The 16,005-nt window shown below is 51.1% G+C and overlaps 2 protein-coding genes across 2 annotated transcripts in view; one reads left to right on the top strand and one right to left on the bottom strand.

The window, feature by feature from the left end:
* The window catches only part of NTN1 (netrin 1), a 105,028-nt gene extending 100,426 nt beyond the window's left edge, over window positions 1-4,602 (top strand). Inside the window, exon 6 of the mRNA XM_075044862.1 lies at window positions 4,194-4,602. Within this exon, the coding sequence (XP_074900963.1) occupies window positions 4,194-4,522 (329 nt within the window). The 3' untranslated portion in view covers window positions 4,523-4,602. The remainder of the gene's footprint in view (window positions 1-4,193) is intronic.
* A 7,042-nt stretch (window positions 4,603-11,644) lies between these two features.
* Window positions 11,645-16,005, bottom strand: part of STX8 (syntaxin 8) — a 112,725-nt gene continuing 108,364 nt past the window's right edge. Inside the window, exon 8 of the mRNA XM_075044863.1 lies at window positions 11,645-12,724. Coding sequence (XP_074900964.1) covers window positions 12,657-12,724 — 68 coding nt within the window. The 3' untranslated portion in view covers window positions 11,645-12,656. The remainder of the gene's footprint in view (window positions 12,725-16,005) is intronic.

The following is a 16,005-nucleotide window of genomic DNA, read 5'->3' on the forward strand; positions in this document are numbered from 1 at the left end:
CAGGATTTGGGTTCAGCAGCTTCAGTGTCAGGTGGGATGCGGTTAATGGGGCAGCCCCGTGCACTCACCAGGACAGAGCATCTTTCCCTCGGCCCCTGAGCCCCCGTCCCACAGCTCTCCGTGCCCATTTGGTGACTGCGGGCTCCCTTGGGGCTGACAGGGAGTAGAGCAGGACACAGAATAGCGAACCTGGAGAAAAATCCCCAGTGCTTTGGGGGTCCCTGGGGGAGGTACAGCCAGCCCCAGATTACCCGCAGGGCTCGGCTGCCCACCGTTTGCAAAGCACAGGGAGGAGTGGGCACAAGCCAGAGGCAGCCCCAAGGCACTGCCAGGATTGGGACCTGGACTGGAGCCCATCCTCACTGGAAACCGGTGTCACCAGCCCTGGCTGGAGTGGCAGCACCATGAAAGCTGCAGTTCATTTGATTTTGTCCTCCTCCTCCGGGTCATCATCCACTCCTGGGGGACCACAGCCGGGGGAGCATCATCTCTGCTGCTCACTGGAATAACCATCATCCCCTATTACATCCTTTCATCTGGTTGCCCCATAGACACTTTTAGGGCTGTTTTTCCGGGGATGCAGCGATGGACAGTCCTGAGGACAGCTCAGCCTCGGTGCAGGGGTTCAGTGGGTGCATCAGCAAAGTGAGAGTAGTTCACCACAGCACAGACAAAGCCAAGCTTTGCCCTAAGAAACAGCAGGTAAAGGACAACATCAAGCACCAAAACCAGCTTTGGAGTGGTGGGGCACAGCTGAGCCTTCCCCGCCCCCCCAAAACCATGAAGGAACTGAAACCTTCTCTTCCACGAGAAATGAGTGCCTAAATCCCTGGGGATTCACCCAGGGGAGCCAGCTTAGGTGCTTCCAAAAATTCCTCCTGACACCTCTCTGCATCTCTACACGTCTCATGTCCCTTGGGAGATGCTGGAGACCCCACCCCACCACCAACAGACCCAGGCAAGTCATCGTTAAACTTGGGCTCTGAAACCAGGCTCAGGGGAAACCGCGTGTCCGGGATGCAAAGTTATGGGCAGAAAACTCGCTGTCAGTGAAGGCAGCTGCGGCTGTGCCAGCCAAGCCTTCACCGAAGTTTTCACTCCTTCCACTTCATTAATAAAAGGGGAAAAAAAAAAAAGAGACGGGGGCCTTGACATCAAAAAAATACAGACTGTGTATTTTAGAGCGGAGTTTCCTGTAACCACCTCTCTCCGGTTCCTTTTCATTCATTTTCTCCATTTTGTCAGTGTGGACCCAGGCAGGTCAAAGGTTTAAGCTTTTTTGGAAAGATTTGTTTCCAAAAAATAAAAATTGGCTAATCTTCACATTTTGTTACCTTCACACCAGACTGGGAAATACATGGTCAGAGCTTAGGGTTGTTTTTTTTCTTTTTTTTTTTTTTTTTTTTTAATGAAAGCATCTGGCGTCCATGACATGCTCTGAAAGAAAAAAAAAACAAACCACCATATATTTTGCAACGTGTTAAAAAGCCTTGCTGGGCTGCAGAGCCCCGCTTCCTTCCATAGCTTGAAATCAGTTTGCACACTGTGGTTTTAAAGAGAGGGTGATGCTCCTCCACCACTAATCTGAGGGGTAGAATTGGGTTGTTACAAGGCAAATGGGAGAGTTTTGCCTGGGGTTTTTTTTGAGGTTTCTTCTCCCTCTGTTAATTTATACAAGCAAGATTGGACCTGCTGAGGACTGGCCAGATGGCTGAGACTGGCAGGTGGACGGGCAGGGGGTTAAAGCTCACAGAGCATGGAGGGGAAGGAGCAGGGAAGGGAAAAGCTCAAAGATTTGGTCAAAAAGCACTTTGTGGTTGGACCGGACCAGCCTGCATGGAGCCACCAGCCCTTGCCTGCTCTCCCGGACAGGGCTGGCTTCACCACCCGGGTTTTTTTCTCTGTCTCTGCTGGTGGGGACTCCTCATCCCACAGGCAGCAAACAAACCCAGGAGGGCTGGGTAGTCACTGCCTGGTGGAGATATTTTCCTGGAAGCCGATTTTTAGAGAGGAGGAATGTGTTCAAGCTCCCTGGAGGATCTCTGCTGACTGCTGCTCCTGTCCTCCTCTGCCATCCCTGCAGCATGATGGACTGCTGTCAGGAAGAAGCTCACCGGCGTGGCAGGACCTGCCTCCAGGCTTGTATGTCATCCTCCTCTCCATGCTGTGGGGCCAAACACTCCCTTTCCCACATGGGTCTCCATCCTTCCCTGTGGTCTGACCCCAAGTGGACAGATGTCACCTGGGAAGGGCACAGCAGCGCCCGCTGTAGGGATGGCCAGGAGGCACGGATGTGGTCCAGCACGGACGGGGTGCCCAAGGAAGCAGCCGCATGGAGGAGGAGAAGGAGGAGGACAACTGGCAGTGGTCACCATTGCCTGCTCAGGGCCACCTGGGCTGCAGTCCAGGGCTGCCCCACAGGACAAAACCATGGTGGCTCCAAGGGCTTCTGAAATCAGCTGTGAGCAGAGCCTTCCCATTGAGCATGCTGGTGTCCATCACCATCCCAGCTCTGCAGCACCTCTGGGGACAACCTTGCAGAGAGTTCTCTCCCATCCAGCTCATGATGCCAAGCTCCCTCTTCACTCTGGCCCTACGGGACAGCGGGCTGCTGCTCCTGCACGGATGCTGGTGGATGCAGGGATAATGTAATGTATGAACCGTGTTTCAGGAAAGAGCAAGGGGTGGAGTGGTGGAGGGCTGAGTCCTCACCAGGTTTTCTCAGTCCATTCGGCTACAGATGGGCTACACAACATCAGCCACGGGCTTGTAAAACATCATCATCTTGCTTATGGATCACAGTTGTCCTCCCATCTCAGTCTTGCGTTAGGAGCTTGTTACCTTTCAGTTATCTGCCAGGACACCTGGCTTCCCAGGCTGCTGCCTACCAAGATAGATATCCCCCTTGAAGCCTGATGTTGCTATTCAGTATTTACAGAGATGCTCAAGTAAGTCCACCTCACCCAGAAGCCAGATTGGATGCTGCCACTGACCTCTCCTTATGATCACTGAGCCCTACCCTCAGTCCTTCACCTGTGTTTTTTACCAGCAATGTTTTCTTCCACAGCAAGCAATGAACCATCTTGACTCAGGAACATCTCCTAGAAACGTGTGAACAGTGAACCTCCCTATTTCCAAATCCTTTCATAGGTTTGAACCCCTTCAGTGTCCTGCTCCAAGGCTGGGTGCTCAGAGAGCTGTCTCCTTGCACTGGCCCCAGGCAGATGTTCTGGAGACCCTGACAGGTCTTTCCTACCTCCAGATGCCAAGTGCTTGGAGATACGTGCCAGTCCCAGTGTTTTGCTCCAGATTCGGGGTCATCTTCTCTTAAAAGCTGGGGTTGCCTTAGGGTCCTGGTGCAGATGCACCAAGTTGCCCATCCAGCGGGGAAGGGAGACCAGAGGGGCTGGAGGGCTGGCCCATGCAGAAACCCATCCTCTGGATGAAGCATGTGCTGCTCTCTGGACACGTGGGTCAGGAAGAAAGCTCATCCCAGGTCCTACAGTGCAGCCTGAGGTTTTGGCACTGCCGAGAGGGACAGGCACCTCCCTGCCCTGCCCACTGCAACGCATGCCTTGTGTGCCTGGGCTCAGGCCACCACTTGGGGCTGGAGGCACAAGCTGTCTCCAAGTTTGTCAATTTTCTCTGTTCTTGCTCCACAACCAAGTCCTGGGAGATGATGGTCCTCCCCAGGACACAGGTAGGAGAATGAGGCAACCTGCTCTCCACCACAGCTCTGGGTAGCCCCGTGTCATTCCCAGGACTCCTGGCACAAGGAGTGCCGTGGTTCCTCGTGTACAGCCGCTCCCACCCTCCCCTCCTGGGAGTCCTGCAGCCCCCGTGGTCCTTGGGTAACCATGCCCATGATCACTGGGCACCCAGAGGGCCATCCTGGTGGTAGCAGAGCTGGAGAGCATCTCCTAAGCCTATGGTGGTCTTTTAGTACGTTTTCTGAGACCCTCTGCTGCCAGCACTGGCTACTCTTGCATGTGGCAGATGGCCTGGGGACAGGGGTAGTTTTTGTGCAACCACCACCCTTGGTTGCTGTCCCCCAGCCTGGGCTCAGGAGACAAAATCCCTTTTCCTCACTCAGGCTATTAGGTAAGACTTGAAATTCATTTTCTTCTTGCCAGCTCAAATCGTAACATCTTTTCCTCTCTTGCCTCCTCGTTTGTTTTTTTTTTTTTTTCCAGCTGTCCAGATCCACATCCTGAAAGCGGAAAAAAATGCCGACTGGTGGAAGTTCACGGTCAACATCATCTCCGTCTACAAACAAGGGAGCAACCGGATACGGCGAGGAGACCAGACCCTGTGGATCCACTCCAAGGACATAGCGTGCAAGTGCCCCAAAATCAAGCCCATGAAGAAGTATTTGCTGCTGGGCAACAATGAGGACTCTCCTGACCAGAGTGGCATCATTGCAGACAAAACCAGCCTGGTGATACAGTGGCGGGATACGTGGGCTCGGCGGCTCAGGAAGTTCCAGCAGCGGGAGAAGAAGGGGAAGTGTAAGAAAGCCTAAAGGAGGAGAAGGCAACGGAGCGCGCGAGAGGGAGAGACTGACTGTGCATGCTGCTTTGTGTAGAGCTGGGGCGGGCAGGGACCGGCGATGGGGGTGGCGGGAGGAAAGTCACGCTGTTGGGGCGGGCTGGGAGGGATGGGAGGGACAGCAATCATGGCTGTGGGGCTGTCAGGTTTGCACCTCGTATCCTGGGAGAAAACAAAACAAAACACAACAACAACAAAAAAAAATCGCACATGTGGATATAAAAGGAGTGTGGGTGCAGGCATGTGGCACCCGGTGCCCCCCAGCTTCCTTCTGCCCTGTTGGCTGAAGAAATCGGAGACACCAAACTGCCTTCCAGCTGCTAACATCTGCTGCTTCCAAAGCACGGCACGGGAACATCAAACCTGTAAGAAACTAATCAACAACAATGCTGGAAATTAACTCCCCATCCCCCAAAATACGTATTCTCAGCTTAGGTTGAACAAGACAGTTATTGTAGAGGGAACTAAACAGAGACTTATGGCTGAGGACAGATCTGAGGATCAACTAATGGGTTATTTGAAGACTGTTTGGTATCCAATAGCCGTAACGATCACCCGCTGTACGGTACCTAGGAGCGGCTGAGGTCTCCAGCTGTGGTGATGCTCTAATCCCAGGTTAGGCACAGCAAAGAGGCAACCACATTACTGGGCAACTTCCACGTGGGCATATCTCGGGGAGTGACTCCTTGCTCTGGCCCCCATGCCCTGAGGAGTTCTGCACCCTCCCCGCCAAAGGAGCATGAGCCACGGGATGGCCTGGCCCCCTCCCAGCCACCGATTCACAGTCGAGGAGTTAATAACCAGGATCCCCCAGGAAACATCCAGACTTTGCAAAAAAAATAAGTTGGCATCCAGTTCCCATAGGTGCCCTGGACAATCTCGCCCATCGTAGTCCCTGGGTCTCCACCGCGGCCACCTCTGAGACCTCCTTCATGGGCTTGGTCCTCTCTGCTGCTGTCAGCAGACGGATGAACTCTCAGATGATAGAAAAGCTGTGCAGATGACATCAAGGTCCTGGCTGGCCACTGGTTTCACTCCCAAACTCAGCCAGCTCTCCCAAACGCACCCCACCTCTGCCCTCGCCCCCTCTGGTGCTGCAGCTCCCTGGCATCCCGGCATAAGGTGGCCAGCCCGCTTAGGAGACAAAGGAGGTGGGACAGCAGGGCCAAGGGACTGTCCCCATGGGAAGCAGGGCCAGTGCAGAGCTCTAAGGCTTGGCCAAGTTACAACGAATGCAGGGCAGAGACCTGCCTAGGGGAAGGGGTCTCAGCCAGGGACTGGATGACCAAGGGGTGACCCACATGCAGCTCCCCAAATTACTCTCCTACTTCTGCTGGGGGTGAAAAACAGCAAATCTAAATTTCCCAATCTCTAATCTCTAATGCACTAAGCCAGGTAGCGGCTGCCTCATCTCCGTCTCACACCCCACACCCCAGCCCGAGGGCTGGAGCATCTTTCCCCAGGGCACTCTATGGGCAGGACTGGCTGTGGTAGTGTTTGTCAGCCCGACGTTGCGTCCCCACGCCAGGCTGCTCCCCTGCCACACTGGCCCACGAGGAATAGGGATATCTGAGTTCACCTAATCGATGGAGACAGGCAATAGCCAGGGTGGAAAGGCAGGGAGGGCAGGACGGGTACCTGGAGGAGAAGCAAACATTAGTCGCTACGAAAAGCAAAACCTCCCTGATATTTTTCCTTTTAGGAAACTTGGAAACATCTATTTTACGACATTTTCCAGTGGTTTTGCCTTGTTTTATAGCAATTGACAATATTTATATAATGACATAAACCACCATAAAGCAATGCAGCCATGTAAATAGGTGTAAAGTGGAGGGCTCCCAGGGAAGCACCAGCCAGCGCCGGGCTGCTGGAGACACCACCCAGAGGGAGCAAGCTCTGCTGAGCCTTCCTCTGCAACCGCAAGGCCCCCTCCAAAATTAGTTTGGGTATTAGGAGAGAAATCCCACGCTGGACATCAAGGAACCCCATCCCCCCCCAAGTCCGTGTTTTCTCCCCTTACCCAGAGCAGACTTAGTTTTCCTTACTTCAGAGCTCAAGGAGAGCCAACAGTTTTGCAGTCAAGGGAACCCAAGCCACCAAGTTTTGAAGGATAAAATCTGACCTCAAGTGTCAAAATGGAGGCTTAAAGCCCCAAAACGGGGGTTGGATGCTCTCCTGCAGCTAGCATCAGTGGATACCAGGGGCACCCCGCACCAGCTGGGGACAGCTTGTCCTCAGTTAGCTGGGATGCCCTTGAACCGCGGGAGCTCTTCAAATGGCCTAAAAGCAACCAGATCCAACCCAAAGCCAGTTCTCCACTTGGAGAGCTGGAAGGCAAGGCCAGGGGATGTGGGGACTTGGGAACTGCCCACCGAGCACACCTGGACACCCAGCGCTCACTCCCATTTTCCAAACCTGGTGAGTGTAGCCATCCTCCCCAGCACAGCCTTGACACCCCCAAACCGACCCAGGGACAAGCCCCAGCCCCTTCCCCTATCCCACAGGTCTGGGAGGCCGCAGAAGAAACACCACCCACTCCGTCCCATGGCCGGACCCCTCCAGGCACCGACACAACCTGGGAAATCAGAAGGAAACAGAGTTTGCACAAGATGAAACAACTCGGAGCCCGCCACAGCCAGAGTGACCCGCAGAAGTGAAGTGTCCCACCCTTGTCCCACCAGGACCCCATACCTTGAACCCTGCTGGAGTTCTGTGCTTTCCAACGACACTAGAGAAGCCCTTTCACTCCATCCATGGTCCCCCACTGCCCCTCGTGTGCTCCCAGTAACCTTGACCTGCAGGAGCTGCTGGTGTAGCTGGTACACAGCCCTCCTCCTCTGGAGAAGGCAGAGCAGCCCCAGTTTTGGGGTGTCTGGGGGTGCAACTCTTCCCTGCAGCCACCCCTGCTCCAGGACATCTCCTGGGGGGACACCTCTGTCCGGTCACCCAAAGAGGGACAAGATGTCACCCCTAATCATCAACCTCCATGGCCAGGGGTGCAGCTCTGTTGGGGTAGCAACCGCATCACGACCAGCGAGGAACACAGGCGCCCACCCATCGCCCTGGGGACAGGACCAAGGTCCTCGGTAGGGCGGAGGGGGGGCCGGGTAAGGGGCTGCGGTGTCTTCAGCGTGGCTTCGGAGAGCAGCTGAAATGCCAAAACAATCATCACTTGACGGTAGCACCTGACAAAAGTCGTTTCGTCTCGTTTCTGTTCATTTCGTCGTGTCTGTGCCCTCTCCCCGCACACCCGCCTCCTCTCCCCTCACAAAACCTGTGTTCGTTTTGGGGTTGTTTTTTTTTTTTTTTTTATTATTTCTGTTAATATCTTGAACTGTAAATGTTGTTTAGTTATGACCATTGCATACTGCTATGGCGATGTTTCTTTACAATGCATACTAATATATTATGGTTATTATATATGAATATATTTAATGACACGTGAAAAAGTTGTGGATTTTCTTATTGTTTTTCCAAGTCGTTTCTTTTTTTTTTCTTTTCTTTTTTTTTTTTTTTTCCTCTTTGTTTGTTTCATTAGATTGGCTGTAATTGAACCCGAAGGAGCTTGTAACTGTTCAGCACCCACTCGGTAGAACTAAAGTCAAAAACCAGTTGAATAAACTCTTGTAAACTATAAAAATCTCCAAGGATCTCTGCTTCCTCCCACCCCACCAGCCAGTAAGCCCAAGAGATGGGGACCTGGGCAGGGAAGTGACGGTGTCCCCTCCGCTTCCCTAGGTCTCTGCCAACATCCCCTTGGCAGGGTCCGAGGTGGTGCACAGCTATTTTTGACCGTCAGTCCCAGCCGCGTGTCCCACCAGCATCCTCCCAGCAGCACTCCCCGCCAGCGGCCACATGCCCTTGGGGACAGCGGGGTCTCTGCGGGCTCACGGTGGGTGGGATGGGGGGGTCCCCACCGGCACCTCTGGGGTTTCTGTGATTGCTGTGAGCGCTGGACCCGGGTACGTCCTGCTGGGTTCCCCATCCTTCCTCTGCTGCTGGAGGGGACTGTGCCCTGCAGTGGGACAGAGCCAGGGCACGCCGAAACCTGTAAGACCCGGCACAGAGGAGGTGGACAGGCATGGGGACAGGGGACAGCCAGAGCCTGGGGTCAGGGGAACTGCCAAGCCCGCTCCGGACCCATTTTCTACCCCCATGCACAGGCTGCTTGCCAGCACTATCCCTTTCTGCCCATCCCAGGGGGTCCGGGCTCCACCGCCCATCTCCCACGAGGCATCAGCGGTGCCAGACGCTACTGAGGCAGCTGGCACTCGAGACCAGGCAAGGGCTGGTGGTACAGACAAGCTAGAAAGCTGGAGGTAGGGGGAACGTAGGCAGCAAAACACTTCCAGGGGTTAAAATACAGGCAAAAGGTCCTGCAAACTGCCGTGGGGTCAGCCTGTCTGACCTACACCCTTAGCGTCGCTGGTAATTTATGAATTGGAAAACATCTTGGAGGTCAGAAATCTCAGATCTTTATTGCGGAGACAAATGGGTCACAGGTGCCACCACCTCTGCTCCAGGGCTGTCACCTACAGCTCTGCAGAGAAGCAAATGGGTTTCCCAGATCACTCTGGCTCCGTGTCCTCCTGGCTGGTGGCCTATTGTCCAGAGAAGACACGGTGGCTCTGAAAAGAGGGGGAAGAGCCTATTCCCACTGAGGGCCGGAGCTGGAGCGGTTGTTCTCAGCCTGGTCCCACCAGGCAGCGCGGGAGAGCAGCCGTCCACTGCACTGAGCTCAGCACTGAGCTCACACCCCGTCTCCAGAAATAAGGGTGTGTGAAAATGCCTAGCAGCCTTTCAAGATCATCTTTATCCTCACATAGGAGCTAGGGACTTCTTATCAAGGGCACTTGGACATGCAAGTGCCTCTAACATGTACCAGACCTTCCCCCAGCACTTGTATTTTTGATGAAATAACAACTGGAAGCAGCTAAACTCCCAAGCACGTCCTCCAAGAGAGAAATGAAGGCGATGCAAGGGAAGGTGAAGCCTGGGATGTGTCTCCAGGCTCATTCCAGGGCAACAGGGAAGACCTTTGCTTGGAGAAGCCATCACAGGTACATGACTCCAGCAGCCCCTTGGCACAGATTCAGTGGGGAGTTTGAGTATCCTTTGCCCCACGCCTGGAAATCAGAGCAACCAGCAGCACAGTGAAACCGCACCAGACCCCGGCAAGCTGGGCTCTCCAACCCCGCCTGCTCAGAGCCAAAAACCAGTGGCTCTGATATTTTAACCTTCCTCTTTCTTTGGTGGGGCAGGGAGACAGAAAAGCTTTCCACAACATAGCAGAAAGCTGCCAAGTCAACTTCTTTTTAATAAAACTCCTCACCCACATGACACATTAAATGTTACCTAAAGGGCAAGTCTGAGAACCCCTTTGTTAGACATTTCAGCAGAGCAAAGCCTCACGTTTCTACCTTTCCCGGGTGCTAACAGAAAAAATGTGTTTGAGGACCCAACAGATCAGAAAACATCTTTTTAAAGCCTCTATCAGAACAAAGTCACTGTCACATTGATCAGGATGAATTACACATCCATCCTGCGCGTCCTGGGAATTCAAACAAAACCTTAATTCCCTCTGTAAACGACAGATTTAATTAGAAACCCAAGTCTGTAGTCTCCTCTTAATAAACCACGTTATTCTCCTGCTGTCACCAAAGATCTGTGGGGCTGCACTGGAGCCGTGTGTGAAATCCCTCTGCAGGGCTTGGGCACAGACTGCTGATGAGGAACAACTCCAGGAGAGTTTCCAGTGTTGGTCCCTCCACAGAACTGCAGGAATCCACAAGTTTTAAACACGTCTCCAAAGCTGCCCCTTATTTGTTTCCAGCTGGAGCAGCTTTGCTTAAAGCTCCATTTCTAATCTGAGATCAAGCAATAAACTAATAAAAAACCTGTTGTGTCCTCTTGAAAACCACGAGACCATACAACTATCTTTTTTTTTTTTTTCACTCCCCTCCTTTGAAGGCTGTAAGATGAAGCATCTCTCCAAGGAAAAGCAAGCAAACAGGCACAACCTGGACTGAACATTTAAAGGCTTTGAGGATTTTCTCCAGCAAAGCACATGGAGATGTGCGGAAGACTCTGCTCCACCCCAGCCATCGGCATCGTTTTGTGTCCTTTGCCAGCAGAACATGCTATCTAGTCAGCCACCGCAAAGCACAAGCCTGGATTTTCCACCTTTGGTAAACACCAGACGAGGATGCCGAAGCCAGCAAAGCACAGTCTGCCTTGCCCCAAGATTTTGAATCCCTCCGGAGGAGCTGGTCTGTCCTCCAGCTCCGACCTTCGGTGCCGAGCATCAGAAGATAGGCTGGGCACTGGCACAGAGCCCCATTTGAAGCTCAGTGCCCTGTGCCACAAGGCACAGCTGTATCTACCGGGCTTTTTCTCCACCAGGAGCACACAGACGGGGCAATGGTGCTTTTCAGCTCCAGGGAACGGTTCCTATCATCATCAGTGATAGGTATGTATTTGGTGGGGTACTTAATAGCTCCCTGCCTCTGTTTCCTGCAAAATCCCATTTTCTCTGTCATGGCCAGCTCTGTTGTTCCCACTTAAGGTCCTGGAGTGACTGAGTCAAAGCCTCAGCCCCAGCCAACACCTGCCTGCTGCAAGGAGAAGAGCAATTTTGCACTCCAATCTGCAGACTGCCAAGCACTTAACGAAGGGGCCAGTGCCCAAGTCCCAACAGGTAGTTGGGAAACAGCCCAGAAGAGCAAAATGGCTTTGTGTCACTCAAGAGGGGATGCAGCACCGGGACACCCTGGTTTCCCACCTCCCAGACCAGCGCTAGACCTGCTAGACATGCCACCATCCCAGCTGTGCGGGTGGAGAGCAGGGAGAGGGAAACGAGTGCCAAGAACCCATTAAGAGCTGTGAAAGGAGATACTCCACCACCATAGGTGAGGACTAGCCCAGGGCTGGCAAGTGTTACGGATCTGCCAGGAAACGTACGTCATGATACACAGGAAGTCTGACAGGAATTGCTTTTTTCCTTCTCCAAATCAGCTCTCAGGAAATGGAAGAGTTGGAGAATCATTCAAGTGCAACACGAGATGGTAGGAAACAATAAAAAACTGAGGCAGATAAGTTGTATATAAATGGATCGGCTTTTATTCAATATTTATTGCTTGCTCTATCAATTCTGAAATCAAACTGGTATGTATAACAAAATAATTATTTTTTGGCCAGTTGTGTCAAGCGAATGTTGAAACAAACATTCAGTACTTCTTTTTCATTAGTTTTTAAATAGGTAATCCTTCCCCTCAGTTTTAACAGCGTGTGAAAAGTTATAAAAGAAAGAGGCAGACCTCGATCGCCGAGATTAGTACATTAATGCCAGCGCATCACCTGCGTTCAGCCCGGCAGAGCACGGCAGATCATGTGGAGAGTGCACCTTTCTCATGAGCACGTGTTGGACAAGGTTTTCCACTCTTACGCACCTGCTTTGGGACCTGCTGCTGTTTACATTTCTATCCGTGGAGATCAACAGCGATAACTCTCCCTGACAGGCCAAGGACTGACTCACTCGCCAGAGTTTCTGTGCAGTTCATGGGGCTCCTGCGTCTCCCCGCAGGGCTCCGCGTGCTCTTGCTTCCCATCCTACGAGCATCCAGATGCAGTCATTCCCCAAAACATCTATTCCTTGAAAAATGCAAGCATTTTCATTCCGAAGGAAGGTATCAGAAAGCAGAGGAGCGCTACCGCTGTACTCGAAAACCACACCTTTATTTTAGTATTTTGAAGCCCTCGGGACAACTGACCGCTCAGCAGAAGCGGCAGCGGGCTGGGCAGGCAGCACCCCGACACCAGCGTGTGCTCAGACACAGATGCGCTGAGAAGTGAATCTATTGTACAGCCAGCTGCAGCCTCCCGAACGCCAAATGAAGGTGGGAAGACAGTCCTTTTCAAGTTCAAACCCTCCACGCAGCACTCTTCAGCTGTGCACTGAAGGAAGAACGGATGTCTGTCGGACACAGCTTCATTCTCATACTGTTGAGTTTATTTAAAACACAGAAGGTTTTTGCACAAAGTCGGTCTCTTCTCTGGAGTCCTCTGTGCTCAGCTGTCGAGCAGCAGCTCCGACGGGCCCCATATCCGCATTACTGTGTCGGCCAGACAGCAACCACAGCAATCGCAATCAGCAGCAACACAATCACCACCAGCATTCCTGGAAAAGATGAAACGACGTTAAGGTTGCTGTCTTCATCTTTTACAATTGGTCTTTTGCAATTAAATTCTTCCTCTGAGTCCTGCTCCTCCTCCCAGCTGAGACAGATTTTCCCCCGTGCTTACCCCGTGCAAGACCCTCACCAGATCCCTGCATGCTGATGACCTGAACAGCAACATGGACACAAACCCCACATTGGTAGAGCAGCTCTTTCTCTTTCTGACCCTTCAAATTAATTTTTTTTTTAACTGTGCCTGCAGGGTATCTTCCTACTTAAACATCTGCCTTGCAAAGATTAAGGGATATGTTTAACTCATGGCAAGGCCAGTTAAGCTTTTCTAGAATCCCTCTGTACCATCCCATTGGGGCAAAGGATTATTCAGAAGGAAATCCAAATTGCATCAGGAAATTGTTTCCAACATAAAGTACTCCTGCTTTCAGACAAAACTATTTGCAGAGCAAAAGCAGGGCTTTCAGGTATGTTCCTGACTTGGGAAAATGAAGATCAACCAGCATTAAAGAGAGTGTAACAGTGCTCTGCCCAACCGTGCAGCACACGGGCTCCGTGTGCTCCATCCTGCCCAAAACCGTACCGGTTGCTACCGGTTGCAGAAGTTAATGACTAATATGATCTTACAAAACTTCACGACTACTTTTTAGTTCGGGCACACCATGCCGCTCTGAAGAAGGACAGTGTTAAAAAAGTGTAAGTTATGGATCGTTTTGAAGACTGATCCAGAAAACCAGCAAAGCAGATTTTTTCTCTCTTGACTAAACAACAGCAATAAGGTGACACAGCTGTCAGATGCCTGCTAGAGGAAACTAATTCTCCTTAGTTCCCCCTTTCTTAGAGGGAACTCCCCTTTCTCTCCCCTTTCTTAGAGAGGAAGAAATGCTTTACTGAAAGTGGACTGGATCCCTGCAGTCCACCCCACCATCTCCCTCAGCAGCCCCAACACGTGAACTCCTCACACAGCCGGCTGGACCACTGCCCGCTTCAGGCACTGGCATCACACACACAGGGATCCCCTGGGGTTAAACGATCTTTTAATTAGGAGGCTTTTGTTTTGGTTTAGTATCTGCTCCATGCTATCCCCCTGTCAGAGCTGTGGGAATATGTTAGGGCTCCAAAAGCGGAAAAAATGTCCCTTCATTTGGTCTGCTCACAGATGACTATTACTCAACCACTTACAATATTTACAAGTCCAGCTCATGGCAATTAAAAAAGGATGTATTAAAATAAACTCCTCTTTCCAAGCTGGAAAAGGATATTAGACATTGCTTTTTGTAAATAGTGTCATGTTTTCTGTGCAGAAACTGTTTCGCTGCCAGGGGTCCAGGATTTTTTTCCAGGGAAATAAGAGTTGCCACCAACAGTATTTTTTTCTTTTATGCTCAGTTAAAACCATTTGTTATCTGAAGTGAGCTTGAGCAGCGCTTCACTGCACTGGCTCAAGCAGATCTCAGATACTGAGCCTTTCTTTTCCTTGTAGGAACAGCTGACTGCAAACAGAGACGGCAGCAGCTCCGTACCCTCCACCCGGGATGCCCAAGGACTGCGGCAGGACTCGGCACTGCGGTGGGGTGTGGGGACAAGCTCTTTGGCTAGGCAGGGACAAGTCCTTTAAGCTGAGTGGTGTATAGTTACTACATGCTTTGGGGTAGGATGATTGGGGGGGAGGATTTTTTTAGAGCTTCAGGCTAAACCTGGATGAAACTGCTTATTAATCACATTAAGCAGAATAAACTAGTAAAAATGCATCTGTCTGTTCCTGCCACTCTCTTTGCACCCCTAGCAAGGGCTTGAGTTTGGCTCTGACACCAGAAGCCACCAGGACTGTGCTGCACAATGCTGCCTTTTCAGCTAACGACCGCTGTACTTGCACCCAGCCGCGGCAGGCGCGGGGCAGCCAGGGTCCGTGCCAGGGCACCCAGGAAACCAGGTTTGTCCCAGAGGATGCTCCCACCGCTGGGCTCCTGCAGAACCTAGCCGAGCTGCAGATCCTCATCCCAGGTCAGTGTCTATCAACCATATCTGACGCAGCTGGATCTCGGACCATACACGGGCTACTTGCTCTGACCCACTGGAATGGGTGAGAGAGGGGTATTGTTCAGTTTTCAACCTCAGCCAACCACCCCACGTCATCCAGCAACACAAACTGTTAGATTAATCCATTGGGAACACGATCTATACTTTTACCATCTTTCTAGTCTTGCGCTTTTTACATCTTAATATACATTTTGTAGTCTTCGACAGAGCCAGAAGAAAATAATTTGCTTAAATTGGGAAAAAATAAGATCTGATAAAGCTGCCGCATTCAGATTCTCTGTTATGTTTCGCACTGGAGGGAGAAGTTTTAGAGGGTGCAAATCCTTAGCACAGTTTCAGTATAACAGAGTTTATGGACTTCAGCAATTAAGAGACAACAGAGATCAGTTGCTTGGAAAATACTCTATAGGTGTGAATTAGTAATGATACAAAGTGGAGTTAATGGGGCGTAATTATTCTTTGACAACTCCCAAGAAAAACTGCACATAAACCTAGAATTATGACACAGCAGGAAGAGGGGAAGGTGGGGGACTAATAAAGTATTGCTAACGGGCAATAGCAGAATGAATAGGAAACTTTAGAGGACTTTCAGGGCAACAAGAGTGGGACAGCAAAATGAAATAAACTTCATTTTATCCCTGGAAAGAGACTGGTATTAAAAACCTGGAGCCACTTTTCTGTTTCCAAAAGCAGTGGTCAAGTACTTCCTCCCCATGTGAGAGACAGAGAAGCAGAGATGGCACGTGTCGGTGCAATATAAATCAGCAATCCGCTAGTATTAAAGGCTTATCTGATCCGTGCGATATGCGCAAAAAGAACAGGACGACATAAATTGGCAATAGCACACAAATTTCAAAGTACCTCTTGCATGATAGAGACCAGATGTTACGCACATTTCCCTCCCCCCCATACTACAGAATAGCAGATTAGAAGGATCTGAAGCTTTTAAACCTGGGTGTTTCACAGAGTACAACATGCTTTCCTAACAAAAACTATGGATAGGATCTGACAGTAATTATGCACTCTAGATTCCCTGCCTGCTTTGCCTTTTTTTGCTCAAGTCCTATGAAGTATAAATATTCCCCTCGACAAGAACTCCTCAAAGAGAAGTTCAGGAATCAAAGCCACTAACAAAGTAAACAGGATTCAGAGAAGAAAAAATAAAAGATTCCTGCACAAAAGAAAACAGTGACAGGAATACAAATTTGAAATGCATTTCTCAGGGAAAGGT

This window comes from Buteo buteo, chromosome 13, assembly GCF_964188355.1.
Source record: "Buteo buteo chromosome 13, bButBut1.hap1.1, whole genome shotgun sequence".
Taxonomy (NCBI): Eukaryota; Metazoa; Chordata; class Aves; order Accipitriformes; family Accipitridae; genus Buteo; species Buteo buteo.